The following is a 23,265-nucleotide window of genomic DNA, read 5'->3' as shown; positions in this document are numbered from 1 at the left end:
TTGTTGTATGTAAAATGATTCTATGTTACCCTTCAACATATGCATCAAGTAATACCAGTCACCTGTTTATTTATACATACCTGTTGGAGACCAACATAATATTTTGAGCCAACGAAAAAATCTGTAGATATTACTCACTTTGAGCCCAATTTGTGCTATCCATCTGATGAGACGTTCGTTCGTCCAAACCATAACATCCTGTACAATGTTTTCACTAGCTCTTCGTTTCTCCTCTAATGTTGAACGGGAATAGTTTAATCTCTTTAGACACGATATACCAAACTGTAGACTCGTTCTGGAAAAGAAAGATACCAAATGATAAATAAAAAGAAACATCGAAGTTAAGTTATCATCATTATCATCCTCATTTCCTCTTAGGTCTGGGACGCATTGCTTTGATAAGGCCAATAGCCACCATATCTTGCACTACATCTTTGATGGTGACGGTACATTGCAGATCCAGTCTTTCCTAGCTAAGCCTCAACCGAGACAAACAATTGGTCGGTGACGCATTACTTTGATAAGGTCAAACAGGCACCGTATCTTGCACTACATCTTTGATGGTCTTTGTACATAGCAGACCCAGTCTTTCCTCGCTTGCATCTGAGGCAAACAACAGGATGTGTTTCTCCATAGCGTAATATTCATAATATAAAATTATTAAATCAAATACAAAATTATTAAAATATAATTATATATCTAAATAGTATAAAATAAAGTCGCTATTCGCGTCTGTCTGTATGTGCGTTTAGTTCTTCTAAAATATGCAACGGATATAGATAAGGTTTTCACTATCATTTAGAGAATTTCTTCCGGAAGGTTTACACATATAATACATGCGTATTGTATTTATAGAAAGTAGAAAAAAGTCGATGTTTTATAATCAAGTCGTAAAAATATTTTTTCAAGCACTACATTGCTGGTAAATTGACCTAATGCTGGCTAAACCTCATGAGATACATACAAATAATGTACTACAGAATTGTATATCTTAAAAAGGCCTACAGAAAGGTCCGAGGTGGTGTATGTCTATCTTCTAAGGATAACCCCCAACAACGCCGGGTACATGTCAGCTAGTACATTATAATATTAAGTAAGAGAAACTCACCTATGAAAACTATCAACCATTTTTAGTTGTGTTCTTAAATCCCTCTTTGTGAGATGATCCAACATTCGGGCATCGACGAGGCATTCCATGAAGGTAGTTCGGTATTGGGGCATTCCTAAAATGAAATGCATGAAATATTATGTGTACAAATTTAATTTTCCACAGTTGATCTTTAACAACACTAGCCTTTTCCCTTTTAAATGCAATCTATCACATCACGCAGCGCGTTTTTCACAATTTAGTTTTAGTGAAACTTCATGGGTCATTTGCACGGGGAAAACTGCCGATGGATCACGTATGTGACACCCGTGTATATAAGGTTAGTAAAATATGTTCACTAAGAAAAGGATCAAAATGAAGTTTGCGTGTTTACCTAGCGAGCGTAGCCAGGTGTTGCCAACCCACTCGTGGTTCATGTCCCCGAAGGCGAGCGTGGTGCGAGCCGTGGGGGGCGCCGAGGGGGATGTCAGGGAGACCATCTCCTGGATGGCCAGGCGCAGCTTCAGGCGGTGCAGAGGGTTACTGATACCTGCAAATAACACATTCAAAGGTATTCTCAATGCCATCAATCCTCTTGAAGAATTTATCCAATGTAAAAGTTTTCCCACTTAAGAAGTTTTTTCCGTGGCGATGGTTCGTAACGATTGTGCGTTCAGGACAAAGGTGATTTTCCACAAAAATGGCATTATACAATGTATCTAATTATTATTATTGAAGGAAAACACAGCCCTGAAGTTCACAATCGTTATGTCGTTATGGGGTTATGTTTTCTAAAAGAAAAGGGTTTTTTTTTCTTGGTAAGTTTCTATGTATTGAAAATACATAAAAAAAGAAAACATATCAGGGCTAAAGGGGAAAAAAGAATTCATTGAGAGTTCGTCCGGAGCCAGAGGAACTATCTAATCATCTCTTCAGAAAGGCTTTTTCAATGGATAGTATAATCTTTTGCGAAATCTAATTTTCATTGCTAGGCTAGTTTATTAGTTCATAAAAAATGTAGTGTAAGCAGATTGTTTGAAGCCTTACCGATCTCCCTCTGAATCTCCTGATCGCTAAGGGCGCTCATGATGGCGCCGGACTTGACGTTGGCGCGACAGGCAGCCACGTACCAGGCTGGCATGCCGACCCACAGCTCCAGCCACGCCACGATAGTGGGCCCGTTCCACAGTGCAAACGGCGTGCCCGCCTTCATGGCTTCGCCCAGGAGTTCATGGCGGTAGTCTCGCTCTCGCCTGGACAAAAAAATATAAGAATAAAGAAAGATGTTATTATTTGAGTATTCTACAATTTCTACAAGTTTTTTAACCTTCCAACAAAGGTAATAAAAATCTCTAAAATTACTATCCTCCATGTGTAAACTATACATGGTATGGGGACTACTTTAACTCGTCCCACATATGATAACACTAAATAATTACTCCGCCGTCTGAAGCCCCGGGAGAGCCAGGCGCGGACGGGAACGCAACTCTCTGCCATTCTAGTTTCAACTTTCGACCAACCCACCACTCTCTACTACCACCGTCTCTGCGTTCACTTAACTTGTAAATTCATTCTCGCAAATAAATTCAACAAAGATCGCAGACCTTTATCTTTCAATCATCAGAATTCCTTGAACACAGATTTACGATACCGGCAGCCATCGTAAATTACATTTATCCTGCCATACTGGTGATCCCGACTTTACACTGCCATACTGGTGATCCCGACGTTCACGCTGCCATAATGGTGATTTATCGTATTGGTATTTTTTTAATTCTTACAAAACCTATAAATATAGCCTTATAACGACAGCTTGCTTGGGGTATCTCAGTGACCCCTCGCAGTAATATAAATTTGGTTTGGTATGTCGAAGGTTAAAAAAAAAAATAATAATAAATCTAGTATTTCTACATGATTGTGGATTATAATAGATTTGTAAGTGTGAATAATATTTTATCTGTCCCCTTACCAATAAACTGTTAAATTTTATACAACTGAGAAACAATCATTTACCATACATTAAAGGTTGTTTATCAGTTGTGTAAAATTTAAAACACGTTTATCTGTAAGGCCCCTAGTTGATAATTGTGTGCTGTAACTGTTTAGCAGAATGCAAACGACAAAATCAAAAATAAGAAATAAAGAATTTCAGCAGAAAGATTAATTTAGGATCTTTAGAAATATGAAAATTGAGTTGAGCAACAAGTGTCTGTACGTTATCGACTGTGTTTTGGCAAAAGCTTTCAAGCCTTATTTTTTGGGAATGTTACTTTTCAGTGGTTTCATATAAAGTACATAGTTGTCAAAATACACCACGATGAAGTCATTTTTGCTGATTTAAAATTGAATACTAAATCAATACGGGAAAACTTTAGTTGAAATTACTCATCTCTCAAATTTATCTTAATTATAATTAGAATTGCAATATTAAACGTCAAAATTTTGAAAAACATTTAGCCACTTTTATTAATTTGTAAATATTCGTTTTCATGGTCTCCTGTAAAGTTTTCATAATGCGGCTTGAAGGGTTTTACCAAACCACAATCATCGACACGTAGACAAATGAAAATGAATAAAATTACCCCTTCTTCTGCCTGCTGCTATAGTCCGCCGGTTTGGTTTGTGAGTTGGTCTGTCGAGACAGTGTGGAGGACTGGGGCCCCATCTCGTCATCTGCCAGCCCGTAGCCGCCCAGCTGGGACAGTCCGCTCATTGCCGACACCGAGCCTAGCTCACCGCCCAGGGAATCTTTCACTCCTTTCGCCTGAGGGGTTCAACATTTAAAATATATTGGACAAAATGCTTTAACCACTCAGAACATTAGAACGTCAAAAGACGTAAATATGATAATAGCGGTCAAGATATTAGAACGTCTTTTCACGTAAACGCGCAAGATTTTACAAAAATCGATTTATTTCCATCACTAGTATACGAATTGCCATGATTTAAAAAACAGAGTATCGATAATGAATAACGCTACGTGTCTGTATTCAAGAATATCTATGGAACGTAGAGTTGCATTATCTAAGCCGATTGAATCTGTCATCTTGTTCGTTCATAATTTATTGCGTTTCTAAATAATTTATTAAAAATATTTTAGTTTGAACGGTTAATATTTTGAGGTGACTAATAGTTTCTAATTATATTTCTTCAATATATTTTTATTTTATTTTTTTTTTATTATTTATTGAGTTAGTTTATACATTTGAATATAAACTAATATAAACAAGATCATATTTCATTTTGTAATTTTACATATTTTTACAGTAAATATAACATTTATTTTTAAATACATTCATTCTTCAGACTTTCAGGCATTTCATCATACATTTTTAGTCCTTTGTACATTAGGCAGTTCTGTGATTTTGTTTTTTTCATATGTGGCAATCTAATCCTATTTACATTTCTGGTTTCGTAATTATGAACATCTCTATTAAAAACAATTTCATCCTTAAAATATTTTGGCATTTGGTTGTTCATGATTTTATGTACAAAAATTAACACATTATATAATAGTCTCTTTTTTATAGAAATCCAATTTAGCTGTTCTCTCATTTGATCTATGCTTGCGTATTTTCCTTTTCCTAGTATACATCTCATAGCTCTATTCTGTATAACATCTAGCTTGTTCAAGTTTCCTTCATTGGCCAAATACAACATAGTAGAGCAATAATCTAAATGTGGAGCAACTATAGTTTTATAAATCAGCTCTGTAGTGTTTCCATTTAGTTTATTTCTTAATCTTCTAAGAAAATTGACTTTTTCAGATACCTTCTTTAGCACATATTCAAAATTTGCTGCGAAAGTTAGTTTTGAATCTAGTATCACACCTAGGTACTTAATTTCATTTACTTTTTCAATTTTTTCGTCATTAATTGTCAATTTTAACTCTGTGTTATGCGTTTTGTTGCCTATTTCCATATATTTTGTTTTGTTGACATTCAGTTTTAATTTGTTTAATTTCAGCCATTTCGCTATATTTTGTAGGTCTTCATTTAATTTATTGATTGCATCTATGTACTCTTTACATGAAATATAGATTAATGTATCGTCTGCAAATAATCTAATTTTGCAATGTTTTATGGTTTTAATTATATCATTAATGTAAATAATGAATAGAATTGGACCTAATACCGACCCTTGTGGAACACCGAGGTTGTTTTCTATCGGTTCTGATTGAATAAAGTGTTATTTCTTTATGATACTCAGAAAAAGTACATTTTTCAAAGCTTTGAAATAATTGTAAGCGATTTTTACATATTTTTGACGTTTTCATTAAATGTATATTTAGAAACGCAAATATTTACGTATTACAACACAATGCGATAGTGAATTTCATAATCTTTCCAAAACATTTTTTAGAATGAGGCTACGTTTCCCAAAACGTGAGTTATGAAGCTTTTAGCAAAACTCGTAATTAACACAAAAATTATCACGTTTTGACAGTTCTCAAAGGAACACATAGTAGATAAAAGTCTTTGTCTGAGAGGTTAACTTCTCAAGCACCAAAACTACCCATTGGATACAAAAAAAATTGTATACCTTGAGCGCCGGTTTATCCATATGGTAATCTGACATTGATACATTTTTTTCGAGGGATTTTTACCCTCGACATACTATGGAGGTATTAGGTCACGTGAGCTTGACGTTCCAAAGATTAAATAAACAATTGTGTCAAATAATGTAAAAGCATGTTCAAAAGGTTTCTTGAAAACTGAAACTAACAAATGATCTAATTAAGCCAATGATGTACTTTGGTGCGCTGTGTAGGCCCATTGCAGCACCCTTTGGCTAAATACAAAATAAAAATGTTTGGAGTAAATCTTATTTGAAAACCCTGCCTGAGAAAATTTGGTAAAGATTGTTCGTTAACCTTTATGTATCTGAAGGTAAAAGTCCACCATATATCGCGGAGCGATCGTGTCTCTTAATATTCCTTTTCGCCTTTCCAGTAACAGTTTCAGATATTAGTTACTACTTGATGTTTTAACCCGACATCCCCATTCTTCGTCCAGCATTAAATCATTAAGTAATGCAAAACGGTAAAATGAACTCAAATAGCCCTTTCCAATAAAATGCACCTTTTACAACTGCACTTGCGGCTTATTTGCGGCTGGGAAATTTTTTAAAGTAAAGTCTCCGTGGTCGAGGGGTAAGGCTCTAGACTTGCAAGTCGAAAGTCGCGGGTTCCAATCCCGGCATGCACAAGTAGATTTTATTTAATCAATGAAAATAATATATGGGAATATTTACGGGTAGATAAGAAGATACTCTCAGTATCACCCTGGTGATAACGTTACTTGAAATGGTTTTAGCCATGTTTGGTGACCAGATCTGAATAGCCAGGTACTTCCCCACCATCATCTTCCCCGTCTCCTTCACCTCCCCACTACCTTCAGCCTCACAACATACCACAATTGGGGATGCCATAGTCTCGCTGGCTCCAGATGGTTGGGAGTAGTTGGGGGAAGGAGGAGGGGGGAGAGTAATTTCGTTTGAATTTGATAGTTATTATTTAATATCTTACAAAAATTGTAATGGAATAATTTTCTTAAATGCGGGGATCTATTGCCGGCTAATTTTTCTAGGATCATCTAAATTGTAGAACAAGTGGTGTAAAAAATAACTTATATATCGCACAAAAGTCTCATTTGGGGAAGTGTATTACCCCCGGCAGAGCGGGAGGGTAAATCCATACCCCGTGTCCTAAATGAATTTCGAAGTAGTATTGGTAAGGCATATTTTTCAAAAGTATGGATTCGTGAGAGATGAAAATTTGGTCCGCAAATGTTTGAACATTGATAAATAGGCATTTGTGCTAAAGAGGTTATGCATAACTGATTACTCAGAAACAATATAAACGGATAACTGTTTGTTATGGAAAACATTTTTTTTAAAGTCGTAACCAAAGTCCAACAGTACAAAAAATATGTTAATTTACCTTTTCCTTCTTGCTGAAGAACCGTCCCAGGGAACTCTTGATGCCCCTCTTTTTATGGTGATGTGCAGCAGCCGCCTGAGCGGCTCCCATGCTCAGTCCCGGGGAACCCATCAGGCCCAGCGACTCCTGGCTCGAGCTGTGACAAAATACTGGGTCAAACAACGCCTAGCCAACTGACTAACAACAGTATCAATCATTATTGGGGTGGGATGTGTGCCCTGCCCTATCCAATGGTACTAACAAAATACTGGGTCAAACAAAACCTAGCCAATTGACTAACAACAGTATCAATCATTATTGGGGTGGGATGTGTGCCCTGCCCTATCCAATGATACTAACAAAATACTGGGTCAAACAACGCCTAACAAACTTACTAACAACAGTATCAATCATTATTGGGGTGGGATGTGTGCCCTGCCCTATCCAATGATATTAACAAAATACTGGGTCAAACAACGCCTAACCAACTTACTAACAACAGTATCAATCATTATTGGGGTGGGATATGTGCTCTGTCCAATGGTACTAATTAAAACCAGAACACAACAAGTAGACAAGCTAAATATACCTAGCGTAATACTACCTTTGGACAAAGAAGCTCTGAACTTTTAGCAGTAAACTTTTATAATAAACTCCCACCCTGTATCAAACAAATTAAAACAAAAAAATAACTACATTAAGTCCATCACATCTTGGCTTAAGGAATTATCTGAAAATAACCAACTAGTATTTTAGTAGTTGAAGTTGAATTTAACTAGTATTGAAGTTGAAGCACAGAAATGGCTGAAAAGCGTCCAATCCATATCCAAAAGCTAGTTCCCTCAGCACAGGATCTTCTAGTGAGGAGTCCTAAGTAAATGTTTTACATCTTTAAAAATTAGGCAATTTTTTCCAATCGCCATAAGAATATAAGAATAAATATTTTTTTGGCTGGGGAGAATGTATGTAAATTCTATTTTCTGGTGAAGGAGAAAATGTTTTGTAAATTATTTCTGGCAGGGGACAAACTAAGAACAAATTTATTTGGGTTCCAAATCAACCACAAGGATGTGTATTAGGTTATTTAGCCATCTGAATTTTGTAAATCTAATAAACACTTATTTTAATTTAACATAATCTACTCGCGGCTCAGATTTGTGTAAGAATGTAACTAATGTATAATGATAACATTTTGTACTAACAAACAAGCTTATTCAATCTAAAACATTAATGATAAAGCCCTTCATAGAACCATTACATTGCCAATCTTACGGAAATCAAAAATGACTAAGGATAGAAAAAATTGTAAACAAAGTCGTTACTTTTATTGAAAATTTGTGTTTTATAAAAAAATATATTTATTTCCGATTACGAAATAGCTAACAATATAATTAAAAAATTTTACAAGTCATTATTGTAGTTGATATAACTTATTGAAGTGCACGGCAAAGGTTCGTGAAATAAATGGTCAGTATAGTAATTCAATTCAGAGTCGCTCATTCTCCTCGGCAAGTAAACATATTGGGTATTGCTTCTGTACAGACGATTGTAACTGAGCTCAGAAGATTGGCTACTGATTGAACTAAAGCTGCTGTAGTACGAAGAAAAGTATTGCTGCCTTCTTATGGAAGGATATGGCGAAGAAATGCACCTGTGAATCGGGAAGCCGGATATTGTTCCTGAAGCTCCTGTCCTCCTGATGGCGTGAAAATTAATTTGACTTTGTTAAAATATGAATCACATTTAAAAAAATTGTCAGACATCAACAGTGCTATCCGAAAGATATATAAATTTAAAAACATATATTTCACTCGTGGGTAAGGTCGGGCACCCACAGCAAAGCTAAAATAAGAAAAATACCAAAGTGCATCTTTAATTTTTTGCTATCCCTTACTAATCTAAATTTAGTTACGAGATTCTTTATTCGGAATTAATTGTTCACAGTAACAATGAATACACGGTCAACTTAACCTATTTTCGTCGATAATTATAGGGTAGTGTGATATTACTTCAGTCCAAAGATATTAGAAGAACGAGATGTGCTATGAGCAGTTCATACTGTGTGGATTGTTTTTCCCAGTGTCGCCGGTTTTGTTCACCAATACTACTGCACACCTTCGCTTACGCTAAGGTATCCGCACTAATACATATAACAGATTTCTGTGCGTACACGTCCCGATAGTATTCAAAGTACCCTAATTAGGTAGTACTACGCCTACGGTCCGGCGGCCAACATAGCATATCTCGTTCTTCTAATATCTTTGCTTCAGTCACAAAAAACAATATTAAAAAAAAAGCGAGTAGGTATTCTAAAGCATTCCTTTAACAACGATTCTAGATGAAAATGATTGAATTTTTCAGGTTTTGGTTTTGGTTTACCTTCGTAACTGTTCTTGTTCATACTGCAGAGCTTGCGCCACTCTCTCAAGTCTGAGAGACCTCTGTGTGAGGGGGGATGCGGCCCCACCAGCCCCCACTGCCTCCTCCGAACCACTAAGCTGTAGCTGAAATTACCAAATATTCAATCATTTAATAATAACCTCAAATAATATTAATACTTTTCCAATAAAACTTTCATGTTACAGAAATATTACATTTTATTTTCAGGCAATGTCAAGAAAAAATAAAGAATATGATTTTATTATTAATATTTTTTATGAGACTGCATGAAATTAACTAAAGTATCAAAAATGAAAGAATGGTAAATTGAATCAATTTAATTTTATTGGGATAATTACATATTTTCAATTTAAAGTCAACCATTTACAAAAGAGAGCAATTTCAAAAAGTTAGGTTACTATTTTACAGTTTTTTTAAAGAATTGGAAGATGGAAATTTAATGTTTAGTAATAAGATAAAATTGGCTACAGGAAACATGTCTTTGTATCATACATAATATTAATAAAATCGTATTAAACTAAAATTAACAAACAGGCACCGCCAGTATTTGAGGTATTTGGTCACACTATGATGCAGTAACAGTTCTTGGATTTTTATTAAATTTATTCACAGCCAGAGAACAAAAATAATGATTGAAAGCTCAGCCTTAAAGCGCTTGCAAGACATTTTGAAAGCCATGTCGCAAGCAAATACAGTTTCCGCTACACATAACAACAGGGGCAAAATGTTAGTTATTTAATGTGCGGGGTTTAATATACATAATACATGTTACACTAGGAAATCACTTGCTCTTATAAAAAGACTTATCACATCTCTAAGATATATGGAAGTGTTTTAATGAATTAGATGTGTGTAGTGAGTGTATTAAAGTGTTGATTTTAAAGCTGTTGCAGTCCATAGAAAGCAAATTATGTGTTGAAACCATAGACATACAAACACGAGATACTCTCAATTAGGAGGTATTAATTAACTCCAAGAAACATATATAATGTATTTAACATTAGTTAAAAAAATTATTGTAATTTTGGGGGGGGGGGGAAAGGAAACAAACCAAGTGTGCGGAGTGGGGAGATCGTGGCATGATTTGCCAATAAATTAATCTGATGGCAACTCGCATTGTCCTATCAGTATTCAGACTTCGAAAATAAAATCTGCTGACGAATAAGTAGTCATTTTTACAACAGCGCGCAAATTACTGGCAACATTAAAACCACGCAAATCCAAAATCAGGTAAAGAAAAATTGTTTTCAAAACCGAATATTTTGTTACACTATTTAATAAGACGCTTTTTACAAATGTGGTATAATATACTCACCTCACTCATATTTACGTCGCTATGTAACCCGTTTTTAGACGGTTTGGTTAAAAATAAACATTCATACCCTGCGTAAAAAAGTCCCACAAAGGACTGCGCTTCAAACTGTTACCTTACAATAGCGAACTTTACTTTTCTGCGCAGGGTCTGGATATTTCAATGTGCACTCTTTGGCAATCAGCATACGACTGATATCAAAGCATTCTCGAACCCTTCTGGTGCCAAAACGAAGGTCATGTGGTTTGCCCCTAGCTCGTTGAAATGATTCCCAATTTTTACGTTAGGGCAAGTCTATGCTTTTGTAATGTCTATGGTTGAAACAAAGTTGTGTAGATATTATCAATAAACTAATAAAATACAATCATTTGGTTGAAGTAATATGCATCAGTACACCAATCCACCAAGACGCGTTTTAGGTTGTTTGTATCTTTGACTGGCACTGACAACATTCACAAACATAACATGAAAGAGTAAACACACACGTCGGGGTAATGGGTCCCCAAATCCCCATCTGGGATGTCAAATTGCCTTATCTGAAGAAATGGGCCCAATACTCTCATGTAGGATAAGTAGTAACAAAAAGTAAAAGTGAAAAAACATTATGTTAAAATAATAGTAACAGCTCATATGGTCTCGTGGAAACCGCTCCCGTACGGGAACATGACAGTAATGGTGAGAAATATGAACTAAAGGGTGTTAGAAAGAGAAAACAGCATGTTTTATATTCAAATCTAAAATTTAACCACAGAAGAATTAAAATGTACACCTCTATGAAACCAAAGATTCTGGCCACAATTTGAGTAAAAATTATGAATTTTTTGAATTATTAATTATTTTTATAATAAACTACAAAAAAGTGAGGAGACAATAATGTTTATAATACATATGTCTAATAAAATGTGTGTGTGTGTTTGTGTATATTTTTCGTAATCTTTAATTTTAGTTCAGTAAAAACGTAAGGTGAGCCATTTTAAAAGCTTTGATATGTTTGCATTCAAATTTTGATATTTAAAAATTATGTTTATTTCTAATAATATAATTTGAAAGCGCATTTCATCAACTTTCAAAAACAGTTTTTAGTGTTTGAATACATTCAGAAATATTCCATTTATTTGGTTTTATTGCAAAGCGAAAATACTCCAACCTTCTGACAAAATATGCCAGAGACCTGAGGGGTTAAGATTCAAGTGTTACACAAATGATTGGACATTTTCTAATGTAAAGATTGTTCATAACTTTATACTAGATTATTACCTAAAACTGAGTCATAAGGGAAACAAAATAAAAAGGGATGCTATGTTAATCGCTAGTTCTAGTTCTGGGGGAGAATTCACATCATCTAGTAGTTAATCAGACAAGCAGGGATATTCTATTCATGACTAAGGCACATTGCACATTGCACATTGCACATTGACCCAATACAATAAATTATACATATTGTAAATAATACAATCATTATCTTACACTTCTTTTAAAATGTTGTAATATTACAGAGAGCTAACTTTCATCTTACGATTCAATAGAAAAGAACCATATTATTTTTGCTATGGAAAATTATTTTTTAAATGATTTAACAGTTACTACTTAAATTAATTTACAAGCCATTGTCAAAATAACATGCAAATAAATGCTACAGCACTCTTGAGAGTGCACAAACGTTTTTGGCAAGCAATGTTATTGGTTAAAGATAGAACATAGTTAATTTCTTTACATCCATAAGATTATGAATATTCACAAACCAATTGAAAAATATACAAAACAATTTGTGAAGATTGAATTTTAATCAAAGATTTTGGTTTGTGAATAAATTAGTGAACATTGATTTTAATACCGCAGTTGTCATTTAAGTGTCACAGTACAATTTTAGATTAAAGCTTAAAATGTGAAATTATTATTTCATCATGACTTTGGATATAAAAACAAGCACCATGTTGTGGAAAGAACTATTAAACTGGCAGAGTTCTCTATCTCTTGGAAGATGTGGACCTCACTAAACTGCATCCAGTGCAGTCACAGCCGTTGTGCACATCTGATGTGTATAAATAGGGCATAAAGGATTCTGAATTGTGTGAATGTGGACAGAACAAATAGAAGAAGAATGTTCCCTTCATCAGTTCCCCGGAGCCAAGTGACTTCCGATGCCATCGACTGGCTGAATATTCTTAGCATTCCACTTTGACCTCCACAAACTATCTCCAACCACACGAAGAAGAACAATCATGAAATGAGAGACACTAAAAACCTGTCGAGTGAGAGCGTTCTGCTTATTAACTAAAATACTAAAGTGAATTCAGCAGTACATATTTAAATATAAACACATCACATGAACTGAAATTAAAATGTTAGAAACCAAATTGAAATGTGAACATTTCTTGCTTCATCTGTTGCTACAGCAAGATTTATATCTCTTCTAACACAATTAGGATGTATTACTCTTGACGTAACCTGCCACAAGTATTTCATTCACTTGATCGTGCTTGTCAATTGCATTCAGGTAATGAAAATTTAACAATAAATAATCATCCATTGCACAAAATAGATTTTTAAGGTCTTTTGGAAATTAAGCGCTACTTGTACAAAGATAAGTGTAATAATGAAGGCACTGGACACTAGAACGGCAACTAAGGTCATACAGCTGCTAGCCCTGTTGTAAATTCTCCTTCTTTGGAGAGACACGAGATGTAAAAGAGCGAGAGTTTACAAGGGAACCGTCAGCGTCACGAGCGATGTGATGTGTGAACAAGACAGGCTTGCTTGTGTCCTCTGTATCCTGTACCTGGCTCCCTGGCAGCGACTCGGACAGGTTGGAGTGGGAGGGGTGTGGGGGCAGCCCGCCGGGGGCGCCCACGTAGCTGTGCAGGTGAGCCGGCGACATGGAGGCGGGGGCCTGCACACCCAACACCCAACAGTGGACATCACATCAACCAACCGTCATACATACATACATACACTTGGATTTGCATTTTGCAGTACACTAAATTACTCAGAAGGTTGGTCACAAAATTTTAAAGAAAATGTTGAATATATTTCATAACACCGCTGGCTTTGAGGAATTCTCTCGGTCCATCTCCATGTCAGTCTATGCAGAGTGGACGGTCTTTATTAGACAAAAAAGGAGTGAGATAAAATTGTATTCATCAGTTTCTCATATTCTTTGGACAAGGTTTTGCAATTTATGAACTTATATTATTATATTGGAAATAAAATTTGATAACTTGTTCAAATTCTGTGAAACAACCCGTCCTAACAGTTTTAAATTGGTGAATGCACCAATGAAGCGAGAATGCATTTCATCATTCAAAATATTTTTGGCAATAATTATAACCTGAATCAATGTCATAACAGTGAATCCATAAATGGGTTTATTCAAACTAGTCCCAGGTCCCGCGTGAACTACCCCATCTTTTAACCTGATCATGAACAAGTTATTTTGATGTATAAATTTTGCAGACCGGGGGGCTTGAATCTCATTCTCGGGACAAAGAAATAGAGGTAGATACCTGATGATGATATTGCGGTTCCAGTTACCAGAGAACGATATGGAACCGCTTCTTTTTCCAGTTACTTTTGGAACCGTTTAATACTGTAAAAATGTTTCAATTTGGGAGGCGGGGATGGGTAAACAACACCTCTGTCATAGGTCACCCCGAGTGGTTCTGTACGTTTGGTGACTTAGCAGGGGTGCCCGGATTCATGGGGTAAGGTTTGTTCGGGTCTTGGTGGCGGATGCGTCTTCCCACCTACTGCGTGGCAGGCCACAGCAGGCACTCCTGGACAAACTGACACCCAGATTCCTACCCACCCCTGATGCCTTTTTCCTTCCTAGAACTTCCTCTACTTCCTTCCCTAAAAAGACCCTCCACATCAGTGGCCGCATGACTTTTGAGCGTGATAGAGTGCTATGTTTGAAAAATTCGACATTATCATTGTTTTTTTTTTTTTCAAAAATTCGATTTTTTAAGATTTTCAGGAAATTTCCATTTTTATGATTTTCTGAAAATTTTCATACAAAAACCGAATTTTCTACAAAAAAAGAAGACATTTTCGACTACAAAAACGTCAATAAGGTAATTTTTTGTAGTATTAGCACTCTAGTACCCGCCACTGCTCCACACAGCATCCTCAAAAAAGAAATAGGTTCTGAGAGGAATTATATTTGTAGAGCTAATTTAAAAATAAAAATGTTCAAATTTTAGATTTCCTGTGGAAGGGCATGGCTAACAAATCTCTATTTCTGTTTCACGAGAACGAGGCCCGAGACGCCCGATCTACACAATTTATGTATCTATTGTCTACCTATGTCAAATGTCAGCACGGCGGCCGCACATTGATCTTCCTATGGCAACGACCCGGATCATGTAAAATGATCAATCGACCCAGGACTAGTTCAAACCGCCTGTGTTTAAAAAAAATTGCCATGTTTGCTAGTCCTTGCAATTTATGTTTAAATTAACAATATTGTTTGTTATGAAATATTATTTCATAAACTCAAGTAGGATCAGGTAGGCTAATTTCGATAGGGTAATAAATTAATTATGATTCTTGGACAGGCAACTCAGAGATGAGCGGTCGGTAGAAAGGGGGGGGGGCGTTTCCGCACTCTTGTTATAAACCCGGCGGGACCCCGGTTCGGTAACGACAGTCGCAGAGATTATTAATTTAAAAACCGGATTACGGAATGTAATACAGTCAATCGTGAATCGATAGATTTTTACCCTGATGGGTTTGTTATTTTAAATATCCAACATGATATTGGAGTTATTGAGAAAGTGTGTGATTCACATTTTAAAACCATAACGGAGACATTTTGATCAGCATGTCGGTAGATCGAAATCGACAATTAATCGGAGCCATCTCTGGGTTGACCGTGGTCGCGGATATAAATCCATCATCCTGGGCCTTGTACAGGCATGTTATTAATATTCTGGGCCGAGCCTTAGTTAATCTCGCCGAGCAAATCTTTGGGCGGATGTCGATTGGTGCCTAACACACGAGAGGGCCAGCGCGCAACAGCAGAATATTCCGGAGGAGGGATGAGAGGCATCCGACTTGCCTCGGATCGCACCGATGCATTCCTCACCGTCATGGATTTCCCATCTTCAAGAATACCTAGCCAAGTTTAGATAGTCAGAGTAGCTCATAACACGGTCGATCTCGGGTGAGTGTCTTAATTAAAATATTGGTATGATCAGACATTTATATATATAATCAGTGTGCAATTTAAACAATTAAACTGTTTTATTCAATCATCACATCACCCTGTGACACAATAGCATGACAGCGGTGCCCACCGCCCGAGAGGTAAGTCTTTCATGATCCGAAAGGAGCTGGCGACGCGTCGGACAGACATAGCATGATAGAAATATTATGCTTTGGCGCTCTATTCATTAGAAAAGTTTGTCCGACGTGTCATTAACTTTAAACCAACATAATATTTGGCGCGCAACCTGGTTTGGCTCGATCTAATTTATTACCCTATCGAAATTAGCCTACCTGATCCTACTTGAGTTTATGAAATAATATTTCATAACATGTTGTTAAATTTCTAATACTAATTGTACAATTTGAATACAATATTCACTGATTTTCATATTGTGTGACTAATTCTAAAATGTTACATTTGTACATTTTCACCAACATATCCATTGAATGCATACAACAACAACAAAAATAGGTGGGGATCCATTGTAATAATAAAGAAAAAAATGGAAAATACTTCGCTGAAACTTTGCGGTGAAAGAAAAAACATACTTCATAAATTAAAAAAATACGACATATGTATATGTTTTCTTATGTAACATAATAATGTTACTTGACAATATTCTAAATTATAATAAAACTAGCGCAGACCTTTGGGAAATTATAGGATTAGTGAATTAAAAAAAAAATTAATAATAAAAAATTGCCTCGGCCGAGAACCGAACAACTGCTTGGAAGGAAACTATGCATTACACCACCAACTATTTTAAGAACGGTGGCATAAATTCAATATATTTACTGAAAATAATATAAAAAATTGTATTTTGGAATGGTATACTTAACCGAAATTATGTCTTTTAATATTATGTAGAATTATTTAAACGGCAATTAGCAAACGGCAAAATTTAACAAAATTGTTTCTGTAAAATGTTTATTACTGCCTGCATTTTTAGATTAAGCTTATGTTAAGTTAACTTCCTTCTCCATTAACAACACAAAACACGCTGCGCTGACATAGTCACTTGTAACAATAGGTACCTTAACCATTTCCATTCCAGTCATCCACTGACCTTAATCGATAGTTATTATTATTTGAAAGAATCTATGCAAGGTATAAATGTATATAAAATGCTTAACTCACCGTGTGGTACTTGTGAAGCATGTAGGGGTCCTGCCTGTTGGGCGAGTGTCTTTGCTGAGGCGTGGAGGCCCCGGAGTGGGGCGTGTGAGGGCCCCCCTGGCCGGGCAGCGGAGGCGGTGGGCCTCCCTGGGGGGGAGAGCCCCCCCCGCCCCCTCCGCGCCCGCCGCGCGCCACCAGGTTCATGTGCTCGTAGCTGCCCACCTGGAAGTGTTGCTGATTTCAGTACGATTAAAGGGCTTGCTCTCATGCTGTGTTAATTTAGTGCTAGACATGTTAGGGTGCAGGGTAAAGTAAGAAGGCAGAATAAAAAAGTTTTAGTTTTAGTAAAAGCGTTCATGCTATATTGTTAGCGGTTAATATGATATGTTAAAAGAATCAGAGAAGAAAGTAGGAAGATAGTGAAATTTTAAGCAGTCGGACGGCGATCAAAATATGTTCAAAAGGGGTTATATTTTATGTTTAAACAAGATGCTGCAAGACGCCTACTATGTACGAGGGTAATCCCAAAAATCTCTGAAGCCCTGGGAACACAGGAAATCTTTTCGTGCGGCTGATGACAACACTATTGTGTTTGTTGCTTCCTCCACAAACAAGCCAACGCACAACTCACTGGAGCTCAATCTTGATTTGGCTGCCGTTTATAATGGAGCACCCGCTGTGAATTACTGCCAAGTTGAAATTCACAAATGAAGTGTATGTCAAGCCTTGCATGGACGCCAGAAACGTGCACAAGTGGTGTAAAGAGTTTGCAGCTGGTCGTAATGATATTCACGACAGAGAAAAAGCGGGAGACTGTCATTTTCTGACGAGTCTGAAGTTCGGCAGATCACTCTGGATGATCTGTGTATTTTGGTTTCTGAGTTTTCCCATAGCAGTATTCATAGGAATGTGATGGAAAAGTTGCAATATCGAAAGGTGTGCATAAGACAGGTTCCTCGAATGCTCACAGAAGACCACAAATACGATTCTGCAACGACGACAAGGTGAAAAATGAGGTTTAATGCTTCCTCAATGAGATGGCGGCGAGCTGATGTGAAGTGCGTATACAAAAATTGCCATAGCGCTTATAAAAATGAATCGACCGAAATGGTGATTATGTAGAAAAATAGATAAATATTCAAGCTTTAAGGTGTTAAAATTTTTAAAGAATAAATGATTAAAAAATAGGAGACTTTATTTTTGGGATTATCTCGTACATAGTATAGAGACAGAATATTATCTCGTACATAGTATAGAGACAGAATATTATCTCGTACATAGAATAGAGACAGAATATTATCTCATACATAGTATAGAGACAGAATATTATCTCGTACATAGTATAGAGACAGAATATTATCTCGTACATAGTATAGACACAGAATATTTATGAGTCATGTTTTATTCAAGTAAGCATAAGCGATTTACATATTTTGCATTGGCAGTTCATAAAAAATAGGCATGTTAATAAAATATCAACTAGACATATGTTATTTTAGGCATATCATGAACATATTTTCAAAAAATTTATCTCGTTTTATAGAGTTATTCAAATTTGACATAACTCACAATGTATGTATTATAAAAAGCCAAAATTATTTGGAGTGTACAATTATTACACAAAGAGAAATAATTAACCAAGCATAAAATCATTCTCCTAAAAAGTTATATCTCGTGTTTCATATTAGTTACCTACAGCTTCACAGTTGGTACAAATTTATAGAGCGGTAATTTTATATAATAAACTAAGACAAATGAAATTGAATAAATTATGTCAAGTACCTTCCAATAATGAGATTCAGTCTTTCACTGAATGGTGAGGCAGTTAGAAGTATCAAATGTTACCATAATAGAGGTTTGCAACATTTTATTCTTTCTACAGCCACTGAGGTAAACCTATATGTTACAAATCTCTAAATAGTTTAAAATAAAGTCGCTATCTGTGTCTTTCTGTTTGTGCGCTTAGTTCTTCTAAACTATGCAACGGATTTAGATAGAGTTTTCACTATCATTTAGAGAATTTCTTCCGGAAGGTAGAAAGTAGAGTAAAGTCGTGCAACGCCGGGTACACGTCAGCTAGTTAGAATTAAATTATCCCTTCATTGAGATATTAATAAATTATCATTGAAACTATATTGTTTACATTGTATCTTTTTTTTACGTTAGAACTTTTAACTTCACTAGGACTGTGTTGAGGTCAATAATTTTACAAAATAAAAATAACACAAATATTATATATTGAGAGAACAATACTGTTACATTAATGTTTCTACGATTATCAATAATAATATCCAAAGAATTTTAAAGATAGAAAGCACAAAATTAAAAAAAGATTATATTTATGCATAAACGATTTCTATCGGTCTTTACAGAAATAAACATGATCATGACTCTATCAAAACCTTGACCAGAATATTCTCTCTAACATATAGGTATACGTAATATGAATCGCATAGTTTCTATATACGATAAGTACACTTGAGTAAAATTATGGTATATAATTATGTATTCAATTATAATTTTTTTTAAATAAACTTAGAAAATTATTTATTTCATGTGCTGAACATAATATGTAGTCCAACTACAAAGCAAACAAAATAAATAATTTTCTAGGTTTTTAGTTTTAAAACATTTAACCCAAGTGGACTTATCATATATAGAAACTATACGTCTCATATATTATGTCATACTCTTGTCTGTAGGTATCAGAGATGTGCTTTATTTCAAATAAATCCATTTCAAATGGAAATGCAAAATGCAAAATGGGTATTTTCCATTTTGCATTTTAAATGCTTTTCTAAAAACCATTTTGCATTTTAAATGCTTTTCTCAATGCATTTTCCATTTTAAATGTTTTTTTGCAACATTCTTCCTACTATCTCCACTCATCTTTTTTTCAGAAGCCCCAAATATCAGTCGGTCCTCAACCTCGCTACGAGAGATAATTTTCATTTGTCAAGTTGATCCCTGGTAGGAGCCCTGGCAATTGAGTGATACCATTACAAAAAATACTGATTCAAATACTGAACATGGGGCCATGACGCTGTAATATTAAATGTTAGATAGCAGTTTCTATGTTTTTACGTTGGCAACATTAGTCCCGCGCAAATTTGTTGTGATTTCATAATCTGTAGTCGTGGTGTTTTTGGATTTACCATCATGTAATATGTTTGTTCTACATTGATGTCCATTATTAAATGACAAAATTGTTTAAAAATTCTATAATTATTTTAATTGTTTGACCTGAGAAACCATTTTGCATTTTCAATGCATTTTGAAAATAGGTATTTTGCATTTTGCATTTGAAATGCTTTTCTAAAAACCATTTTGCATTTTCAAATGGAAAAGTTTTTACCCATTTCCATTTTGCATTTCAAATGGTTTTGGGTACCCATTTTGCACATCTCTGGTAGGTATGTACTGTTCCTTAACTGTTACTTTTTATTAGTTAATTAGTTGGTAAAGTTTGTAATGTAGGGCTGCTGATAGCTCCATTGTAACTTTAGAAAGAAAGGTTACAGTGGCAGGACCATAACAAGGGTGGCAGGAATAGGAGGTGTTAGTAGAAGGAGATAAACCTACTCTAGACTCGAGTTCCTCAGCCCTGGCTTCAGTGGTCTGCTTCTCCTCCTGTATGAGGCGGATCTCGTTGTTAATGGCGTCCAGTTGCTCCTGCAGCATGAGGGCAAGGGCCGCAGCGTCGGTATGACCGCCACCGCCCGGAGACAGCGCCTCTGCCACGGCACTGAAGATGCTGTCACCATCATCGTTCTATGGAAGGATATTGATGATGATATTAATAAATATTGATAATGATTCAAAATAACAGAGTTTTATCATAAATAGTAGGACAATACAAGGTTATATGAAAGAAAAAAAAATAGAACACGGAACTAAAGATGCTGTCACCACAATCTTTCTATGGAAGGGTGATTCTTCACAAAAATGGTGCTACATAAATTATTATTATTATTAAGGATTTTGATGATGATATAAAGACAGTTTTATCATAAACTAGCTGCCATTTATCCCACATTGCTTGGGGTATTGGATGGTTAGAATCCAGAGTAAAGTTGGAACGAACGTGAGTTCTACTTTTTACCGCCAGCGTTGATAACAGCGCTACTGTACTCTGGTGGTACAATGGCAAACCAAGCGTTAATGAAGTTCTCCTTTTACCGACATTTTAGAGAAACAAACATAAATCCAAATTTAAATGGTTTTGGTAATGTGTTGTAGAAAATAAAATTGATTGTAATGAATCTTTTTGTTTCCAGAGTTTTGTTGAGTTAAATTATCAGAATTTAGTAGAATTCATTCAAACGGAAAGATATTCTAATTGAAATATTAGCAATGAAAATATCATTAGTAAACTGAATCACCATTAGTTAGTAACCATTTAATAAGCTTGAACCAACCTCAGCGTCGCTGCTGACGTCAAAGGCTTGCTGCACGTTGGCCAAGACGTGTGCCTGCTGCAGCTTCTCCCACTCACCCGCCCCATCCCCGCCCATGCCTCGGCCCATGAAGCCGTCCTGCAGGCCAACAGTCAACCACAACAACCACAGAGTTAGTTCAGATGGAGGGTGAAATGTGAGAGTTACCACATAAAAGAATAAGTGGCATATTTACATAGGCCTACCGCCGATTGCTTCGTTGCAACTACTATTTCATTAGTGTAAACTATTAGAGATGGTCGATATTCCTGTCCCAGTTACTTTGTCTCGGTGACTGCTGTCTCTGGAACTGTCGATATTATTTTTTATCTAAGAAACCAGTTCCTTTTGGAACCAGTTAATTTTGGAACAAGTTCCTTTTGGAACCAGTTCATTTTGAATAAGAATAAGATTCTTGTGAAACAAGTTCCGTTTGGAAAAAAATTATTTTGAATCCTCCTTTTGTGAACAGGTTCCAAAAGAAACTGAATAAAGAATCGGTTTCACAATGGTCTCCAGTAACTGGAACCGCTGTGGCAGCCCATTTCAGATACCGACCATCTCTATAAACAATGTGCGTGGAACTGCAAGAGTAGGTACAATAAAACTCTCACTGGCAGAGTAATACATTTGAACAGGTGCTCCCAGTGGTGTGCAGTACTTAGAGGCTGTAAAACCTGTTTTGTTCCAAGAAAAGAAGAAGGAAAAAAGATTCCCAAAATATTAAGAAAAGAAATGAAAATTTAAAAAAAATTAAATCTATAAGTTACACTTCAATTTCCTAAATTTAAGTTTATTTTCCTTCTTTAGGAACAAACACACTTTTACTGTCTCTTTTCTAAAAACGAATCCTCTCTTTCTGTTTTATGCTTCATTTTAGAGGAAGGCAGAGAGGGAGAGATTACAATGGAGCTACATTCTTTTGTCCCAATGAACATGGTAGTGAATAATAAAATTGTGAAAAGAAAAATGAAGAGTGTAATTATTTGATATGAGACAATCCTCCACCATTCAATTATTTAACACAATTTATAAGAATTTTTATAATTTAATAAAAAAATGAATGAAATGATTTTTTTGTCATGAATGTGCACCAAAATGATAATCACCAATAAGTTAATACGAGAAATTAAATTTTCAATAATTATTAATTACTAGCAGATAAAAAAACCCCCGCTGCGGTTTGAAAACTTCCAATAGTTCTCTTTAAAAATAACAGAGGGTGCCACTTCCGTTTACGACAATCCTAAACTGTACAATCAGTAAGAAAATAATACTATCAGATAATAAAATCCCATAAAGTATATACAGATTCATATGAAAAATATTTGAATGAGAAAAAATTATAAAATATCAATTTTAACAGAAATAGACATACCTAAACTATCTAACAAATATGGCTGAAAGTGGAAACGTTTATCAATGGAAAACAGAATATTTTATGCCTCATCATTTAATTAAGATCTCCCACATCCAGTAAACGCGAGTGTTAATTACATGAAACAAAATTTTGCTGAAATTTCCAGTTATTAAACTTATAAGGGTGTTAACATGTTCTGGTATGCATAGTGTATTGTATTCCCAAGAGTCGATAAACTCACTGTGGGATTCTAAATATTCAGCACAGCTTTTGATATATTTAAATACATACCGCAGGTGAAATTTTGTAATATGGTGCCGTCTCACATGTTGAGACGTTAATGCACGGGGCATGTATTTCGCCATAAACTGTGTTGAAATCGTAGCCCAGAAAGAGTTAACAAGTTGATTGATTTTAAGCAAAGTATT

At 35.5% G+C, this 23,265-nt stretch overlaps 1 protein-coding gene across 7 annotated transcripts in view; it reads right to left on the bottom strand.

Annotated features, from left to right (window-relative positions):
• The window catches only part of Liprin-alpha (PTPRF interacting protein alpha), a 466,267-nt gene that overhangs the window by 5,416 nt on the left and 437,586 nt on the right, over window positions 1-23,265 (bottom strand). For 3 of the 7 annotated variants that reach the window (XM_089637313.1, XM_089637315.1, XM_089637318.1), the window contains 11 exons: window positions 21,460-21,576; window positions 20,624-20,812; window positions 17,063-17,275; window positions 9,387-9,511; window positions 8,659-8,703; window positions 7,029-7,164; window positions 3,670-3,851; window positions 2,135-2,340; window positions 1,482-1,637; window positions 1,109-1,223; window positions 139-295 (listed from right to left, as the gene is read on the bottom strand). In XM_089637313.1, coding sequence (XP_089493439.1) covers window positions 139-295; window positions 1,109-1,223; window positions 1,482-1,637; window positions 2,135-2,340; window positions 3,670-3,851; window positions 7,029-7,164; window positions 8,659-8,703; window positions 9,387-9,511; window positions 17,063-17,275; window positions 20,624-20,812; window positions 21,460-21,576 — 1,641 coding nt within the window. Of the gene's footprint in view, window positions 1-138; window positions 296-1,108; window positions 1,224-1,481; window positions 1,638-2,134; window positions 2,341-3,669; window positions 3,852-7,028; window positions 7,165-8,658; window positions 8,704-9,386; window positions 9,512-13,498; window positions 13,610-17,062; window positions 17,276-20,623; window positions 20,813-21,459; window positions 21,577-23,265 lie in introns of all 7 variants that reach the window. The other 4 variants (XM_089637320.1, XM_089637314.1, XM_089637316.1 and 1 more) reach the window with 4 other exon arrangements.

The sequence above is a fragment of the Hesperophylax consimilis genome, chromosome 11 (assembly GCF_061612785.1).
Source record: "Hesperophylax consimilis isolate HC1 chromosome 11, BYU_Hcon_1.0, whole genome shotgun sequence".
Taxonomy (NCBI): Eukaryota; Metazoa; Arthropoda; class Insecta; order Trichoptera; family Limnephilidae; genus Hesperophylax; species Hesperophylax consimilis.
Note: the sequence above shows the minus strand (reverse complement) of the source record. Positions and strands in the feature narration are given on the sequence as shown.